The following is a 20,524-nucleotide window of genomic DNA, read 5'->3' as shown; positions in this document are numbered from 1 at the left end:
TCTTAAGGGTTTGGGCACCAGCGCTCGGGTCTAAAGCCATTCAACGCACAAATGTATTCATGGTTGTGGTCAGGCTGTGGTTTACTATTGGAAACGTCCCCGCCTGCCAATCTGTTGGAAGGGGTTTCGAGACCCGGCCAAGCTCGATAGTTTTTAGTAGCGTTTGCAACCTCGCCATCCTTGTGCCGAGTCATCAGCAGTCATTGTCTGGTCCTCCCTGGTCATAGCTTGATGTGAGAAGGGCTTAAGCACTAATCATAAATGTAGCTTATATGGTCATTGTTGGGCAACTTTAAACCTTAACGATAAAACCTTAAAGTTACTTCAACAGAAGAGGTCGAAAAGATGGAAAAACGGAAGCAAGAACGGTGATAAAGTAAAAAGATGTAAAGCAAGTGAAGTAGGAGCCAAAGGAACGCTGCAAAGACCAGTTGGTAATGCCTGAAACCACCATTTCCCTGTGAACTATCCCCTTGTCTTTAAACATGGTTTTGTTTCGGCCGTGCTCATACAAATTCAGCTAAAATAATATGGCCTAACCTACCTTAATGTAAACAGCATCTTTCTCATGATGGTGTCTCAAAACAGTTAGGGAACCTAGAAGGGCATATTTTGATAATGGTGCAAAGGTTTCCTTATGTAATAGAACCAGAAAAGCAGTCCCTAAAGTAAAGTGAGCAAGGAGACGGATTGACTAAAGGGGGATGTCTGCCAGAAATAATGTAAAACTTAAAATCCCTCCTGATGTTCAAATTCATCAAACAACAAAAAGCAAAAGCAACAAATGGTTCTAAACACGAGAAATCCATGGAAACAAAGTATTCAACACCACGATGTAACAAATTGAAAAACCCTTTGGTTCCACTGTGAAGCAAACGTTAGAAGGGAATGGACAGCTAAGTAGATCGAGTTCAGATCTTCCTTCAAATATGCAGGTCAAAAATTGAACAAAACGCATTTGCTTTATATTAGAAAAACTGTAGATATACTGTAGTCATTAAAAAAGAAAACGAAGCCTATCTTAATTTCAGTTATACCTGTATGGACTGCCGTATGATTCTTCAAAGGAGTGCACGTTTGTTGCAAATCACGCCGAGAATCTGTCAACATAAGGCTATGTTAACAAACAAAAAGGTATTGTATTTTGTAACGTTTTCTTTTAATCCTACAATACCTGTTGGATCTGTGATGACATTTAAAAGAGAAAACAAAAAAAAAATATGTAAGGAATAAGATTGACTGTTCTTTACTTAGGTAATTACTATAATAAACTAGTTAACGAGACCAAGTTATCACTTTGCTCTACTCGTACACCTCTTCCAAAGTTGTTTATGATTGTTGAAGCATTCACAATACTGTACTCGAGTAACATGGCTTTCTTGAGTGTACACAAGGTTAGGTAGAGTACTGGCGCTTTTGAAAGTCCGAAATTAGTTTTTATGGTTACTTAACAACCGTCAGCACCATTCATGTTAAATTGTGAGACAACTCTAGGTTTCTCTCATCAATAGGACAGGAAAACAAATTGGTACAAACAAAATATTATATTTCATTCTGTACAAAGAGTTCAGAAGATTGTTAGCACTGATTATCCTCACAGAGAAAATAAAAATCATTGCTGTCAAGGCAACAATGCCATTTTAACAATACTGTACTAACATTTAGGCTTCAACATTACAAAATGTGTAATGTTGAAAAAAATAGCTTGGGAGAGTCTTTCTTAAATTTTGAAAAAGTTAATGATAGTCCTTAATTTTCACCAGAATATAATCAATAAGCTTTTGAATGTAGTTTCCTGCGAAACTTTTCCAGCAGCCAATTCTAAGGCAAAAGATTTTGTGAAACCAGATTTAAGTGAATCGTTTTTCTTGAAATACACTTTTTCCTATTGAATTTTACAGAAATTTGAACAATATAAATAATTTTGAACTGAAGATTTATATATATACTGTATATATATATATATATATATATATATATATATATATATATATATATATATATATATGTATACACATAAATCGGTATAGAATTTAATGTGCACACATAATGACCAAATCAGTGATAATCAAAAAAATAAAGAAAATAGTACAGCATTGAAAATATATAAATTAATCTTTTAGAGATAATGAAGCAGAAAATTCCTGCTAAATCATAGGAATCTATTTTCAATATACCATAAAATTACTTTAATATAAATAGCTTCCATAGTATCATCAACAACAGGTTCGATCTAACTGGACATGAAATGCAGATGACATTTTCTTAAATACAAATCAAGAGCACCAAAATGGTACAAAATATGCCCCATTCTTTATTACATAAATTATTTAAAAAGCTTGTTTGTAACAGCTAGAACTCTTGGAATCATATGATGTACAAAATTATTTGAGGATGATCATGAAGTACAGTCCTATGTGAATGTATGTCCTGTACGATTCGTGTTGGTCACAACCCCAAGAGTACAAAATAATAATAAGAAAGATATAGTCTCTTGAAAGTTTATCTTATATTTCACTGGATAAAATATTTAATTCAACTATGAAAAACTATAATACAATACGAATTATAGAACTAATGTAAACACGACTAGTTTGTGGCCATTCCCAAAAATTTATTCCCATTTCAATATGCATTCAAAACCCCTTTCTTTCAGACTAACCACAATGCTTTTTTCAATCTATATTCAGTCAAATTATCAATAATATAACTATATCCAACTTTCGTTGCAAGAATTTGTCCAACTGAATGCAAAGCACTTTTAAATGGATACCCTGTTCAACCCTCCCCTGAACATAAATTGTTTACTAAAATCATAATTCCTATATAAACAGTAGCAGCTGTGCTGAAATAAGTTCAAGCACACCTTTTGTGCTCACAATGAGACTCGGGGGCTCAGTTTTGAGATTGTAGTGCATATAAACTAAACATAAATACAGAATTTTCAAGACAGCTCACACAGTTCAATATCACACATAAGCCTCTATAAAAAATACATTTTCTTTGCAAATTTCCTCTTAAAAAAAGGGATTCAATTTACAATTCAGATATATAACCTACATGTCACCCATCCTGTACATAATAACATTCATGACCTCTCACCCTATGATATGGAAGATTTCAAGTTACTGTATACAGTATATGATAAGGAATAATTATGATCATTTTTTTTTTCACAGTGTATTATCATAATACTGCTCTAATATTTTTCTTTTAACATAACATAAAATTATCTATGAGTCATGCATTATATAAAATTAGATATTAAAATAATTTGACAATTCACAAAGCACACACTTAAAGGAGTGTTTGTGTAATGTACACATATATACTTTACATACATACACATGCTTTCTCATATGCAGCATGTTTATGAGTGAGTGATGATATCTATAAAATGTAAATTATTATTCAATGTATGAAGTGATGAATGAAAGTTTTATGAGAACCACCCTTTTCACAGTCTTTATAAAAAAAATAAATGTAAATTGGTGAGCAGCACGACAGTGTTAAGATTAATGTAAAATCCTTCAATGACCAATATGAATCCATTAAATACAAATACACATATGTATCGTAACATAAAAACTTTACCTACAACGTAGTTCCCAACTTGACATGCAACTCACAGTCAGATATGGAGTATTCTAATGGTTATGGTAACTAAAAGCTAATAATAATGATCCCTTCATGAAAAAGAATACCGATATCTAACAAAGACCATGAAAAAGGGAGGAATTCTCCAAATATTTAGTGTTACACCTATTCTTGCCACCTCAGCAATCCATCGTAGATACATCCAAATTTTAGCCCATTCATGATCTGACCCTTCTTTCTCGTCTTAAATGTACAGACTAGACATAATCTTTGCGTCACTTACAACTCTTAATTCTCAATAGTATAGTAGGGCTCTCGAAATATACTGTACTGTATATTTAAATCTAAAGAACAGTCCCCTGAAATCTTCCTTCAGTGACATTGTTCAAAATGGTCCAATGTCTCCTATCCTGACCAACTATCTTGTTGAATTAAATTGTATTTTGACATTACTGTACAGCATTCCCTTGCAAAAAGATGTGAAACACCTTTACTACATTTCAGGCAAAACACCTTGAATTTTATCACAAGAAGAGTTTGATAGCATCCATATTATTATGACTTTATATCACAAGATTTATAATCACAGACTAAATTTATGTTTTACCTAAAACAATGCTGCTGTCATAGATATACATACAGGATACTGTACTCCGTCTATCAAGAAAAAAAATGGAACAGCATACCTTAACAGCATATATCCTTTAATAGAAAGTCATTTGACCTTTAAGGGATAGGGACACTATGCTAGGATTGATTACGGTAAGAAGGTATTATTAACTTTAGAATGAGTAGTATTATTTTCAGAACACTAGGGGACTAATATGAGTTACAGAACTCAGAGAGCTGAGGCAGCAATAGGCAATACCATTAAATAACAATTAAGTTGTAGGGAATATTTCTCCTAAATGACATAGATCTTCCATAGTACACTTTCATCCTCTGGACAATTTGAACTTTGCGGCAATGATATAACTTGGCTAAATTCTCTTACTGAGAAGGTTGGTAAAATTTGTGCAACAATAATCTTGATTGCCTAATAAATTTTATAGTGAAAGAATTTATGAAGAAACCTTTCAAAGGAGGAAGAAGAATCTACATCTTTTTGAATACTATATACCCTACTTAATATCACAGTAGCAGGTGATACTTTATATAAAGGCAATCCTAAATATAAGCATGAGTAGTGCAGAGATACCAGCAGTTAGGGGCACAGTCACAACCCAGGCAATTACAATGTTCCTGTAAAAGAAGTAAGAAAAGAAGTTACAGTTAGATACACAAATAAATTGAAATATTTTCATAAATTCATTTCAAAACAATAAAGTACATGGAACTTATTGGTTCAGTCAGCATGCACATTGATGGTAAATCCAACTTCAAATGAATTTATGATTAATAATCTTTTCTCTAAAAAACTATTCTCATATTAAATTTTATTTGATCTTTTTCTTTCAATAAAAATTCACAGCAGTTAATCTGAAGTTACAAGAAGTCTTAATAGTCTATGACATTACTTTTAGTTAGGTATGCTGTTCAGTACAGCTAAACATTAACCACTGTCAAAATTTGTATTTTTCCAAGATATATTCAAAGCTCTGAGCAAACAGCACAAGAAATGGTATATTTAGAATTAACAGTGAATTAGTCAACTGAAGAAAACTATGCTTAAAATCTTTATTTCCATAATCTCGGTGAAAGTTATATAAAAAACAAACTACCAATATATTGTTCATCTTACCTGAATAGCTTCCAGTCAACACCTTGGCGAGATGACTTGACCCATCCAACAAACACAACTGAGCCAACTTTGCAGTGAGTAGTTGAAATTGGGAGACCAATCTTAGAAGCAAACAAGACAGTAAAGGCAGATCCAATTTCAATAGTAAATCCAGATGATGCAGTCACTTTGGTCAAGTCCTCACCGATAGTCTGGATGACACGGCGACCCCACACCCACAGGCCAACTGAGATACCAAGCTGCACAAGAAAGGCAAAATTAATAATTGTTTACTCTCTCTGTAATATCATTAGGATATTTGAGCCAAACAGAACTATTATGTTCTGGTCACAATAATGTTAAGAAATAAAAACCAAAGTTGACAAAACAAATATGAAATTATTCCATGAAAATGCAGTTGCATATTACAATACTTACACCTCCAAAAAGAAGAATGTAAATAGGAGTTGGTGATGTCTGAGCAACAGATCCTTCAGTGTAGATTGCCCACAATGCAATCAAAGGTCCAATAGCATTGCTGACATCATTTCCACCATGAGCAAAGGAACCAAAGGTAGCGGTAAGGATTTGGAGGAATGAGAACAGCCTTTTCACCTCAGGAGGGTCAACCTCTGTCTCTTTCTTAGCAGAAAGTTCGTCCATTGAAATTACTTTAACATTGTTGCTGCTCACAAGAGGAACTTGGCTGCTATTATTTGTGAGGCCTAAAATGATTATTGGAAAAACAGTTGGCATTAGTATTTTTCATTCAAAAATGCCATTATAATCTCTAATTATAAATATAATTTCTACTGATAATATAATTTAGCACAACAATGACAAGAATGGCAGAACTTAATAACTATAGTCATAGAATACACACACATGCAAAATAATAAATCATTTCTTACCAAGACACTGTGAGGAAGGATTAGAGTTGTTAAGTCCATTGCCAAGGAGATTGGATTTCGTCTCAGCAGGGATGTAGCCATTGGAGTCGGAGTTACCGTTGAACGTGTACGTGGTGGGAGCGACGCCTTTCTCAATAACAGAAAGCTCTTGTCCAGGTGGTGTTGGGGATCTGGAGTTATCTGTGAAAAAAAATAAATTGTTCATCATGGTGTTCAAAGTAACGTGCATGATGATAACAATGTAGTAACTGCCAGCAGTCATTTCATTTACTTTGTAATCAATCTTAAATTGCAACAAAATTCCAAAAGAAATCTCTACCATGGTACATAAACTTATTGAAGTACATTCCGTTAGGGTAGAACACTTTAGGATGCAGGGGACAAACACTGGTTATCAATTCACGGGAGGGGAGTGCGAGACTTGACAACTTAGTAAAACCTGATTGATGCATTAGCCATGTGTTGTTAATTAATATTTGTTGTAAATCCTTACTTATTTGATTAAAATACAAAAGGATTGATTAATTGATCGGGACTGTGGCGAAATCTTTTAGTAAACAGATAATAGTGCCAATTTCTATTCTATATTAAAGAAAAATTGATACTATACATTCATCATTAGAGAAACAGCAGCAAGGAAAATGATGTTTCAAATGCATTAATGGAAATGTGAAACAGAAAGAAGTTTCAATGAGGGAAATGGGTTTTTCGAGCGTAACAATGAAGAGGATTGATTTTTATAAATTCTGGGGGGATACACAATCAATCAAATCTTTGTAAATTTTACCTTGGTTATACAAAAGTTCCTCCATTTCTAGATTATCTGAAACAAGTTATATAACAAATCAACTGCCTATTGCTATACTAGTTTTTGAGGGGAGCCAAAAGTATCAAAACCTAGGGTTCCAAAATAATTTTTTTCCAACTTCTCTGGCTTTAGGGTAGTGGATTTTTAAAAGCCAATGTATTACTTCCTGAGTATATGATGAATATCACCCCAGGCAAACTTATTCCAGGATCATATTTTCAAATTAAATAAAAGACACAAGTATGGTACTTACCAGTAGAGTCAAAAGTGAATTTGACCTCCTGATCATGACTGCCTGCTTTCCTAAGGTCAGCTGCAGATGGATAAGAGAAGCCAATGAGTCACAGGAATGGTTTATTGTTATTAACAGTAATCTAAGTCTACATGTTGCATTTGCTCGGCAACATGGAGATGAAGTGCCTAAATAAGTAAATATCACGATTATGTTCTTAAGCCTTCTAGCATCTAGGTGCTGAGCCATAAAAGTTTTCATTTATTTAATTATTGGTGATGCAAACTATCTATTATCAGTTTTACTTCAGAATTCACTCAGGTTGGACTTAGTTTAAACTAAACTATTTTTACGGTACCTAAATAATTTATTTTTAAATGATTGATTTTGCAGTTCTAAATCTAGACCAAACTTTCTAAACTAAATACAAGTACTAAGTCTATCATGACATACATGAATCTATATATTATAATTAGGATATCACATAAGAACTCTCTATAACTTTAGTTTCACCGTGCTTCATGCACATTCAGTCAACTGAGATTGTTTCAAATAAAGTGGATAAACTATACACAGTACATTTATTCTGAACATACTACATTAACAGTAAACATAAACTATATACAGTACATTTATTCTAAACATACTACATTAAACGTAAACAAAGATGTTGAAAACTCACATTCGATAGCTTTCCTGGTGTATGGCACAACAACCAACTGAATGAACAAGGCTGTGAGGAGGCCTACACCCAAAGCAATAACGAAGGCTCCCCAAGTAGGGATCATGTCAAACTTCAGCACTGAAAAGGTTAATGAAAAAGAAAAATAAGATACGAAACACTACAATATTAGGTCACATCATAAAGGTACTGAAACTGCATCTTAAAAATAATACTTAAATATATACATGCATAAGATAAAGTGATATTTTAAATATATTTTTCCGTTTATCAATAAAAAAAGTGGTAACAATTCAATTAGCAAACAGAATTTCACTTGAGGAGACTTGAGGAGACTTACTTGCAGGACCATCATGAACAATGGAGAAAATGTTGACTAGGAGAGTAAGACCGTAGATGAGAGGGAGGGCTCGGAGACCTGGTTCCATGGGCTTCTCTTTCTTTAGGATGAAGTGATTGAGACCCATGTAAATGGCGGCAGACATGAGACCAGAAAGGATGGGGGAGACGAACCAGGAACCAACTGAAAAGAAAAGGAAGATTTGAATACAAATGTAAATTTGCAGGACATGAATTGGCGTAATGTCTAAAATAACAACCACAATTCAATCAATTATTAAAGATTTTCAAAGAATTGCCTCGTTTTGTAAATATGGCTGATAGACGATACATGTGACAGCCATACAGTTACAAACATAGCCTTTCAGCTCACCATGACAAGGCTGTTTTCATTCATAAAAACATGTCCCGAGAGGCTTCCAGGCCGAGGAGAGAATTATTTTCCTACTTCATGTTAAATTTCCTAAGTATAACATGGAAAAATAAATACCTAAAATGTGGTGTGTAACCCTTGTACTGTACACTCAACAAAATTTGTAACAACTGCAATGAAACGTGTTTGATGCCGTGGCTACTATGATTAGCTTCCAGTTGCTAAACAAAAGCAAACAACTACATGAACATGGCGTAAACCAACTTCAAAGCTCCTCGAAAACACTGTTAAAGAACAATCTTTGGCCCCATTATTTACATCTAATTTTAAAATGGCATTTCATAAATCTACTCTCAACCCTACCCAGGTCCCCAGAGTGCCAAACCTACTGGCTACCATATAAACGCATCAAAAGAACATTTGCATTTGTACTTTTATACTTGAAACTTTAAAGAATTGCGGATACGTTGACATACTAATACCTCATATTTCCGTAAACGTAGGATTTAACGGTAAGATTTATCAATAACTATTGGTACATAAGGATTATCGTGATATTTATTTTCGAGTTACATTAATGAAGCGGTAAAAGGAATTCACCTTTTCTAATAGTTCTATAAATGTAAAGTATTATTCAATCAAGTTTATTCGACATGAGGAATTTTACCATTCTATTTCAGCGAAGAAGTGTGGAATTACCCCAGGTCATTTAAGCCACAAGTTTATTTCTACGTTACTATTCAAAGTGACGACGTAAGTGAGGAGGAGAAATAGGTTTCTACCGCGTTTCGCTAGAAGAGCGCCATCCTAAAAGTCGGCCCAAGTTGAGACCAGGGTTGCCAATAGCTCCCCGACGTTCTCTAGCCTTAATTCTGTCTACTTTGACTTGTTTTCACATAATTTAACTATTATTTTTCGATTCACTGACGCATAAAATTCTGGAACGGAACAATTGAATAACTATACAATCTTCAAATGATGCCGTCGCGAAAAAAAAAAAAAAAAAAATTGGATCGTCATTTACCATGAATAATTACTGACTTCGGGACAGACACCTGGTTTGACTGGTTTACATTCTTTCTTTCTACTTTCTTGAACCATATAAGAAATGAGTATCAACTTAGAACGTAATTTCTGAAATAAACAGATGATGAGCTACAGCTAAATGAGAGAGAGAGAGAGAGAGAGAGAGAGAGAGAGAGAGAGAGAGAGAGAGAGAGAGAGAGAGAGAGAGAGAGAGTGCCCACGTCACCTAAAATAGGGAAAACCGGCCTGAACTGGTCGTGCTGCAAGTATATGAGTGCGTAAGTTTGTGAGCTAGCATTAACATATCTTGGCCCCCTCCCCCATCCATCCCCAAACTCGCCGCTCTGTCGCTCACCCACTTCAGCGCCACCTTGTCCCAGTCTCATCCTGAGGCTGAATATACTGATCTAATAGAATTTCATTATTTATGGTTCTGATTTACTTCTGATATTACTCCCAAATACTTTAAGAACAAAGCTCAATTATTGTCATTTCAATAGTAAATTTAAATGCTTTATATATTTTTGAGATAAAATGTCAAAGTAATTACTTTCGAATTTTTAAGTAACTTGGTGTGCATATATATATATATATATATATATATATATATATATATATATATATATATATATATATATATATATATGTGTGTGTGTGTGTGTGTGTGTGTGTGTGTGTAAGAGAGAAAACATAACTTACCAATTTTGGCGAAGGTGATCCAGTTGACACCCTGGAGTCCTCTAGCGCACATAGAAAATCCAATGGTGGCACCAACGATTGTGTGAGTACCAGAAATGGGCAGTTTGAAGAAGGTAGCAACTAGGTTCCACATGGCACTACCACCTGAGGCATAACATAATATTTAAAACGTAAATCGGATAAATAACTTTTTTTTTTTTTTGTATAGTTTAAGGTTTTCCCATCCATTTCAACAAAAAATCGACATTAAAATTAACGAAAGGACATGAAAAGGGTAGCCTATGTATTATGAACAATATCATCGCTTAACATCTATGAAATATACCATAAGACATTAAAACAAACTTGCATGAAATGTGGTTTAGATATAAATTAAAATTTACCCAATATCAAAAGACCCCTTAAGTTATTCTATGATAAAACGACGGAAGACTTACCGAGAGCGGCCAGAGATCCCAACATGAGTTCCTTTTCAGTGTTGTTGTAGAGCGATACATCCAAAATACCTTTCCGAACGGTGTCCGAAACTTTGTAACCTGTAATGGGAGACAAATGGAAAAGTTCAGTTTACGGAATAAGAACCGAAATATGTTAATCACAATGCCTACTCAAGTAAGCAGTCACATCTACCTTTCTGTAAAGCCTGGTTATTCATTATTAAAAGGAGATTTCAAAGCCCAATGGGTAAAGCTTAACTTTTACAGAGCTACTATATGGCTTGAGTGCAAAAGTATAGATAAATTATAAAAAAATGCATAAATCCGAAGGGATTTAAATACCAAATAATATACTATATTCTTGCATAGGTCACAAACTCAAATTTCAATTTGTTAATTGACTTTGTGTATAAATATTCTCCTTATTCTTTTTTCCTTAATATACGATTATATCTTGATTCATACAGGTAGCGAAAAGGAAAAGCCCACTATGAAACCTGTTATCCTAATTAAGTTAACTGTTGAAGAGGGCTGGAAGGACACCGGGTACAAGTGGGAAAAAATGATATTCAGTACAGTCGAAAGGGGTCGGGAATAGTCTGGATAATAGAATGTGGAATGGGGTGACAAAGACAAATTCAGAGTTAGGGCTTACAGTATGAGGGATGGGAGGGCACAGGACACCAAGGTCTAAAGGCCAGGTTGACAAAATGATAAAGGTCAAGGGAATTGTCAGATTAATTCAATGTTTTTCTTAGCTTTGAGTGATACTGAACACTTCTATTTTCAGACGTAAAATTTTCTTCTTCTAGGATGCTGTTCCTTTAAATACTGCCAGAAAATCAACATCTATTAAAATTTTTCCAAGTAAACAATTAATTTGCATAAATCGAGAAGACTATTGGAATACGATCTTTCTTTCATGTAAAGTTTGGCCGACGTTACATTCGAAAGTGTCCTTCAAAGCAATCACGGTAAACATCAACTTATTTCTACAAATAAATATCTACATCCTCATTAAAGAAGAGGGGAAGGAGGAGTGGGAGTGGCCAATGATAGGAACATAGATAAGAAAAGAAAAGAAGCAAACCGACTCTCGTTTGCCTTGGTCTTCAAGGTCTCTTGAACAAGCTCGGATATTATACTCGTTTATTGGTTCTACTTTATAAGATGAGGAATGCATCACATTCTTGACTAAACTAAGACATCTTGACACTCTATTAACTATGCAAAAACGGAGGACCTTCACAAAAGACAAGCTGGTTAATGTGCATAATCTTATCAGGTCCTTCGACAAGGTTCAGAGAGACATTAATCAGAAGGAACAACACTTCCACTGTACTCTCCTTAATAGTTCTTCACTGCTAACAAAGATTGGCCACTGTTCTTTCTCTTAATTTTTTTAATTAGAAATTCTAATAAACTATTAGAGCATGCAAATTAAAAGATAATTAGTCAGCTGGTTTGAAAACGTTAAAAATCCACAGGAATTTCAACTCGATCATCCAATATATATATTTGAAGGCAATTAAATTGATTCTTAAAAGAAATGTTTTCAAACATCAATTATGCGAAAATATCCATATGATGTTCTCATATTTTGTATACACTCAAAATTTTATGCTTTAAAATTCGACATCCTCAGCCGAGGGATCAAACTATATTGAATGTTGTCCAAGAGTGAAAAGATAACAAACTATATGGCTGGTTGTTAGCCTAAAGGGAAAGTGCCTCATCTAATTTACAATGGATGAAAAGCTACTTCAATTTAAAGAAAAAATTCGGTTTTAACTCTAAAGGATAAATTTTCCACGAACTACAGACTTATTTTTAAAAAGTAAACAATAAAATCAAGTGTAAACCGCTCGACTTCTGACAGAAAATAGCACACACGGAAGTGTCAAAAAATTTGTTTTTCTTCCAACTACCAAGTTGAACATTGTCTATCTCTTACGAAACCAGCATATTCAAAAGATCACGGCTACACTTCAAATACCACAAATAGCGGTATAAGAAAAAGGAAGAGTGGTCCCATCTGTATTCAAATTTTCCTCACCCGGTGTTGGCGTCCATGAATGCGACTGCTGATCAAGGACATTTCATTGTCGAACCTGCCCCAAGCAGTTCGGTTCTGCTAAATCCTGATTATAAGAGATCAACGGACACAAAGAAACGAAACCTGTTCTCATTAGGGTAGATAAAATGAGACCAATAATATAAAATTCTGAGGAAACTACTCATAAAGACCTGACACATGGCGTAAAAATCAATAAATGAGGAAAATAATTGCCATTAGATGTAACAGAAAATGGCGTAACTCTATGGCTCAATGCCAAGGGGGCTCGCCGGGAGGTAGTCATGACAAATAGTCTAGAGTGGCAGGCAGCCTTGAGAACACAGCCTTTGGTGTACGATGCTCATATCATGAGGATGTCATATTGGTAATGTGGGTTGACCTCGGAAAAACTGAGTTCATTTGCCCCTCATATTCAAGACATAAAATCGTCTTATGCGGGATTAGAAACAAAATACATTATTCTGTTACCTCCACGCTCTTGCAGTGAATCTGATAAGACGACAATTTCTTGAATGTATTGCTTCTGTAGTATCTTACTCTTCAGATTCATTCTTCAATTGTTGGATTTCCACATTGCATAGAACTTTTATAATATTGCTGCATTTTAGTGGAAACGGTAACGTCAAAAGTTGAAGGATATACAAAAAAGGGAACATTCATTACTCTAGGTGGGTGACCCTCTCTCTAAAAATCCGCTTCATAAATTTACATGATGCACACCAGAACAAACAGGAAAGCTCCGCGCCACTCTCTCTCTCTCTCTCTCTCTCTCTCTCTCTCTCTCTCTCTCTCTCTCTCTCTCTCTCTCTCTCTCTATCTCTCTCTCATAGGTAACACAACTGAAAAGTGGATAATCCTCAAGGAATATCACGTTTTTTTTTTATTTGGGTAATGCACTTTTTTTTAATGAAATGTAACATTACTTTTTACGTACATGACCGTGACGAAAGAAAAACATAAAATATAAAAAGATAAATACTACAGGTTGAGACTGGGAGAAATGAACTTTTATAACCATAGTATATGAAAGGCAATAACATATCTTATCTATTTAGTATTCACATATCTCTCTCTCCCTCTGACTCATACACACAACAGCTACCGTTCTTGAATGAAAAGGAAGTCTTTTATTGCAGACATACAAACAAACTATGTCCGTTAAGTTTTAGAGCTAAGAAACAAACAATGACGCATCTCACCTTGGTTTCTATCTGATAAAATTAAGTGACCAGGGTATGGAAAGGAGATGAGTCACGAAGGAATCTTATCTGGAAAGGGTCTTTTTATTTGATGAAATTTCGAACGCTTTCTCTTCCATATTTACAAGGCTAATCTGGAGTGTGAACACTTATTTCATTCTTCCGTTTAAATTTAGGAGAAACTGAGAAAACATTTCAATGTCATTAGCATCTTCAAGCAACTCTCCCAAGAGAAGGAAATAACCAAAAAAAGGATTTTCTTCTGAACGCTCTTTCTGCTGAGATCAAAACTGGTCACACATAACATCCAGAATTTTCTTTCATAAAATCGGATTCAATCACTTTTCACTAAGGGCCATTTCCAATCCAGAGGAAATACCAGTTTCTAAGGGAAAAAAATAACAGGAATAATTTCACCGAAACTTATCAAATGATAACATTTTTTAAAGGCGTGGGAATGATAAAAAGAGTAAAAGTAAGACAGGCAGCAGTTACTTGTGATGTCACGAGATGGCAACAGTCACAAGGATAAATACTATGAGAGATAGTCTACTGGGTCATGATCAAATAAACACAGTAAAGATGCAGGCAAAACATCATCCGACGATCGCTTCATTTTCAAATAACAAATACATGTTTTGGAGGATATTTCATATAATGACCTATTTAACTTCATTGCTGAGAGAGAGAGAGAGAGAGAGAGAGAGAGAGAGAGAGAGAGAGAGAGAGAGAGAGAGAGAGAGATGAATTTTGACCTATATTATATATGAATAGGTACAGGGCCAGTCAGAATTAAAGAAATTCAAGCATTTTGCGTCCATCATAACCACGAACTTCATAATAGATAATTTTCTATCCTTAAACAAAATGTGTAGTCGTACATACAGTGGTAAGAGAATTGCTCAAAATATAACTGAAATCATCCAAGAATCCTGTTAAATGTTAGAACTTTGGTGCAAAAAGTTTTTGGTAAAGACTTAACAAAGAAATGAGACTTAAAATTAAATGAACCATACACATTTAAATTCATAAACTTGATGTGCCTATATTTTCGGGAATTATAAAAAGTGAACTAGGAAATCAGCAAGTTAAAAAAAAAAGAAAGAAAAAAAGAAAGAAAAAAAAGAAAGAAAAAAAAAACTAGATCCGATAACCGTTCTTGTCGTGATGGTCAAGTTGGGGGAGTTTCCGGATATTGGAGATGGACATTTTTTCCCCGACGTCTGGAGAAATAGAAAAAGATAAAAAAGAAGCCGGAAATTGAGGCCATGGAAAGAGTACAAAGCAACCTTCAGAGGCCTCACCCGAAATATCATACGATGCAAGGCCAAGGTCAACTGCAAGGCCTCGCAGTACAAGGCGAGAATACTACGACCGCAAATCACTCCCCACTTGGCAGGTCAAAAGATGAATGCTTGAGGTTTCGGTCAGTTGGCGTTTTATAAAAGAATGAAATTCATAACGTTTAAATTTTCTAAATTTTCTACCAACAATCTTTCAAAGGAACATCTTCGTGATCTCCAGGTTTCACAGAACACTGAGAAGGAAGTGTTAGTGGCACCGTAGTTGTTCTTAGGAAAGGCGGTAGAGCAGCTAGTAGAAAATAATAAATATAATAAGTTAATTCACGAACGTCCTTTCTAAATACGAGACAAATACCAATCAAAAGATATATACGACTTCCTCAGAAGAAAAGAGCTTGGGAAATTCAATTGATAATGTAGCATGACAAAATAGGTCAAATTTCATGTATATAGAATACTAAAACACAGGTTACGACCTTCCCAAAGGCCCCAGAGGAGAATCAGACAAAGTAAAAGGGGGTTAGAGGGGGGAGAGGATGGTGGTTGGATTAAAGTGCGTGCCGAGAGAGGGCCAATAAGAAACATTAGAGCAGGAAGCGCTTTACTGGGACCCGCTGGCATTTCGGATGTAATGCGTCTCAAACAGCTACTCTTACCTAAGAGCTAATATCAAGCCACCGCACCGATAATGAAAACGTATGCAATAGCTATAAAATATCACAAGCGAAATCATTTGTCAATGAATGTATTTTGAGAATTAACCACAGAAAATAAAGAACACTAAGAACTACGTGTTTACTTCCACGGCAGGATCTAGGACGGAACACATGCAACGGCTAACGAGCCTAAACTTGTCATTGATGCTACTGATGGAGGATGAAAAGAACTACTGACCTGTTACAGTTTGGAAGAACTTGCTCAAAGGTTGTTATGAGAGAGAGAGAGAGAGAGAGAGAGAGAGAGAGAGAGAGAGAGAGAGAGAGAGAGAGAGAGACTTTCACCTTCCCTACAGTGTATCTTCTATTCAAAATTTAGTAACCAAATTAATTGAAATAATCGTCTTCAACCATATAAAGAAAAATCTTAGTTATCGTTTCAATAATAAAAAAATCCAGTATCAATTTGCAACAAGAGTTAAGATAAATAAAGACCAAGTGGTTCCCGAGTGGTGGATAAAGCCGAGAGAGAAAGGGGCCAACGACCTAATGCTATCATTTTGTTGCACCTGGCAAGCTTCGCTATTCATGAGTCCAGTTGATGTTCGACTTGACTTTGGCCATAAGGGTTTCTATTGCAATGAAAGTTTACTTAGAAGACGTATTGAGAAAAATCCAACTTGATAGTCTCTATTGCAGTCTAGGTACTTATATTTCAGCACCTTTGACCCATTCTTCGTAGCAAAGATTCATATTTCATACAAGCAAAACTTGCATTAACTATACAGCTCAGTTTGAGATGAAAGAACGTGAAATTACAGTTTTACTAGATCACGGATTACCACAAAAGAAATTAAAACTTTCATGTTAAGTACAGCAATTAGCATCAAAACTTGGTAACCAATAACCAACCGCAATTGTTCGTAAAACATTAGGACTGCACGAAATGATTGTATGAATATACCAGTTATTTTAGTGGGTATCATCGTCTACTTTCCACGTTTGCATGTCTTTAAAGATTATTGTCTTAGCTTCTGCTTCTAATAAGCCTTGCCAATCAGGAACCCCTTATTACTACAAAATCCCAAATCCAAACCCAAAACACATTCTCCTAATGATGACACGCACTATGTTTCCAGGTACACATACACCTTTTTAGTTGTCGAAATTATGTGAATTATCATGCTAAGAAGTATTCAAGTTTGCATTTCTTGTCAATAGCTACTTTGGAGAGCGAGATGAAATTCTAATTTCCCTGGACACACATTCCGTTCTCAATCATTGCTGTTGGACCTTAATATCGATCAATTCTCAAATGCAATCTAGAGGAGTTTCAACTTAGAAAAATTACATCTTTTTAATTATGTGACTAAGCATAATTCTAACAATACCTCGAAGTTGACGATATAATAATTGCATCTATCAAAGGGGGCCCTATAAATAAGCCAAATAAAATATCTTCGACGTTATACTGTATAGACCGAATGGAGGCTAATATCCGTATTTTATGGGGTCCGACGTCAAAAATAAATTTCGAAGGAATTCACCTAATTCTACGAATGTCAGTCAAATAAAATAAAAGCATTACAGTGACAAGTCTTTCTCGAATAAATTTAGTTTTCTTTAATGCATAAAATTTCTATTCTAGATTCTTGACAAACGAATAACAAACTACAGCAGAGTAATAAAAATGTTGTTAAACAGAAAACGTTCAATTTTACAATATGTTGGTTATCTCACGCAAATATCATCACAGCCCATTTCCTTACAAACTTCCACGCAGCTGCTAAAAGGGCACTTATGCAACACCAGTGACCACCCTATTCATTCAAACATTACGACATCAGAGGCATGTGCGTTGTGTTATCTTAAACTAGCTTCCTTAATCAATTAATTTTATCTTATCCTCTCCTAATATCAGTGACAGATCTGCACGATTAAGATGCAATGGTTTTAAATTAGTTCGCTCTCAATTGTTTTTCAATAGCTCACGACGAGGCAGCGTTGTGCTACTTCAGGACCTTGCCAAATCAGACCGTAAAAGTAGGACAGAGATTCTTCTCGAGTTATGTCTCTCTTTTCATCCCCTATGAACTTCAAAAACACAAAATAATATTAACTTGGTTTCACGACTTATATGATTCAATTAAGACAAATTACAGATATAAAAATTAACGTCGTTTTGATGATACATAGCTTTAAATCAAGGATTTATCTGGTACTCACTGGCTTGCAAGTTTTTTTTCGCTAGAAACAATGTTTTGCTCGAGTAAATTAAAATAGCTTGGTTACATGTAAACTTTATGTCATTTTTTAAGTATTAGGAAAACTGGATTTCCAAAGTTAAAACAACACTTATTATGAAAGGAATTTGTTTATATTGGAAATCAACCAATGAAATGTATCCCATACTGTAATTTGACAAAAAAAAATATATCTTTTAATCATTTTGGAATAAGTAAGATACTAAAGGGATCTCTACTTTTTAGGTAAATATAGTCGCCCAAAAGACACACACATTAATACTTACCTATTAGAATAGCCCCGAGTACTTCGAATATGGTTGCTAGGATACAAGCTGTCCTCAGAGTTAGGACTTTAGAGCCTACGGACGTGCCAAAGGAGTTGGCCACGTCGTTAGCTCCAACGCCGAAGGCAAGGACGAAGGAGACGATGAAGCCAGCAATTGCAAAGGGAAGGAGTTCTTCGGAATAGGGTTCCATTTTTACGTTAGTTGCGTGTGTTTGTTTACAAGGGAATAAAACTGCAATTGACACCTATTTGATCTAAGTTTGTTTGTCTTAGGGTAAGATAAGTAAGGAATTGTGCTTGTGATAGTCTCTTTTGAAGATCTTGTCTACTGTATATGGAAGGACTGGATGACTTCGTACTGATTATCTGTACTAATTATAACTCAACGGGAAATGATAACATTAAATGAGAAAAAAAAAATTACTTGTGACTAAGAACAATTTAAAAGTGTACTAAAGGGGAAAATACGTGTCACAGGAGAGTGATTCTGCCCTGACGGCAACAGGATTTAAGGGGGGAGACGCTGTTGCAGAAGACCTGTGAAAGAGAAGGGAGAAAACGAAACAAATCAACAGGTGGTCTACAGGAGACCCACATTACACTTACCGATCAAAACAGAGCCCATGATCTCAGCCACAGTAGCGATCATGCAAGCCTGCCGCAGCGTCAGAACCTTAGCTCCTACACTCGTACCGAAGACATTCGCAACGTCGTTAGCACCAACGCCGAAGGCGAGAATGAAGGCCAAGACGAATCCCATAATAATGATCCAAAGCGTCGTCGACTGCCATTCTGCCATAGACATAGAGTCCGGCAGACTTGGTGCCATCGTCGTGAAATCTATGGTACTCAGACCCGGTGTGTCAGCACAGGCAACCCCCATCAGGAGGGCCAGTGACATGAATACTATGAAACGCATGGTTGGTCACCAGCACCAGAGAAGAAGAAGCGGAGAAGGAAGGCCAACAACACCAGAGGAGAAGACTTGAAGTTAGTTCGCCCCACGTGGATCGGAAGCGAGCGAGCCAGAAGGGTATAGCTGCACTGATGCGAGAGAGAGAGAACGCACTGTGTATGCATCACTGTGGTGGCTTCTAGTTTTATATACCACGGTTTGACCACGCCCCCCTGACCGAATCCCCGCCCCCCTTTCGTCACTGACCATTAGCAAACACCTTCAATACCAAGAGACGTTTTCATTCAATCCACCAGGACATTTAATCACAAATAATGAAACGAGAGTGACTCATTAAGAGTCGTTTCGTCACCAGTGACCCACTAAACCTCTAGTTCCGAGACTAAAGGCAATGGCGTGAGTACTTCATCCCGTTAATAGGGAATTAAACTCCTCTTTGCCAAGAATTCTCATCTCCTATCCGGGGTTCCTGTGAGCGAGGAGACTTCAGTTTGCACCAGTCTGTTTGAGATGGCTGTCAGGGGAAGGCACTGAGACAGCACCAAGGGATCGAACCTGTTTTTCAACATTTCTCCCTCTCATTCACTTTTTGTGTACATTAACTCAAGCTCAGTTACGAATCTAATAGCATTAGGTTCACCATTATGCGAGGAAAAGAGCGAGATGAACTGTGTTGCAAGTTACTATATAAACCTTCTAAATGGAAAGAAAATATATTTTTGCCAAGACGTTCAAGTGATAACATTTCTTGATACTAAATGAAGAAAAAGAACGGTCCGTATCAAATTCATGTCATCAGCATCTTCGCTGATCTTAGAAAATAACGCAAACCTGGTGAACTGTGATAACACATGAGATGAAGAGTCTGGTGATGTTCAGATCTGGTGTTCAAGATCCCACTGACTTAAAGGGAAGCCTTTTCCTTCGCTTGTCAATTGAGGGTGGTTGTTTAATACCATCATATCTATCGGACCAATCAACTATTTATTCCATTAGTCAAATCAGTAATAATCGAT

At 35.6% G+C, this 20,524-nt stretch overlaps 2 protein-coding genes across 4 annotated transcripts in view; both read right to left on the bottom strand.

Annotated features, from left to right (window-relative positions):
- Positions 1-1,529: 1,529 nt before the first annotated feature.
- Positions 1,530-19,670, bottom strand: NaPi-III (Na[+]-dependent inorganic phosphate cotransporter type III). 2 transcript variants are annotated; one of them, XM_068382483.1, is made up of 11 exons: positions 19,199-19,670; positions 10,825-10,923; positions 10,388-10,531; positions 8,291-8,473; positions 7,951-8,070; positions 7,290-7,349; positions 7,016-7,051; positions 6,229-6,408; positions 5,756-6,042; positions 5,339-5,577; positions 1,530-4,839 (listed from the first exon to the last, which is right to left on the bottom strand). In XM_068382483.1, exons 1-11 carry the CDS (start codon positions 19,509-19,511, stop codon positions 4,749-4,751), a joined length of 1,752 nt encoding a protein of 583 aa, XP_068238584.1. In that variant the 5' UTR covers positions 19,512-19,670; the 3' UTR covers positions 1,530-4,748. The 2 variants fall into 2 exon arrangements, with proteins under 2 accessions (XP_068238584.1, XP_068238590.1); XM_068382489.1 differs by lacking the exon at positions 7,016-7,051 and having other exon boundaries at positions 19,199-19,669.
- The window catches only part of LOC137649483 (uncharacterized), a 742,412-nt gene continuing 740,638 nt past the window's right edge, over positions 18,751-20,524 (bottom strand). For both annotated transcript variants that reach the window (XM_068382470.1, XM_068382476.1), the window contains one exon: positions 18,751-19,129. The gene's annotated coding sequence lies outside the window, so the exon portion shown is untranslated. The remainder of the gene's footprint in view (positions 19,130-20,524) is intronic.

This window comes from Palaemon carinicauda, chromosome 1 (assembly GCF_036898095.1).
Source record: "Palaemon carinicauda isolate YSFRI2023 chromosome 1, ASM3689809v2, whole genome shotgun sequence".
Lineage (NCBI taxonomy): Eukaryota > Metazoa > Arthropoda > Malacostraca > Decapoda > Palaemonidae > Palaemon > Palaemon carinicauda.
This window is presented reverse-complemented; position numbering and strand designations above follow the sequence as displayed.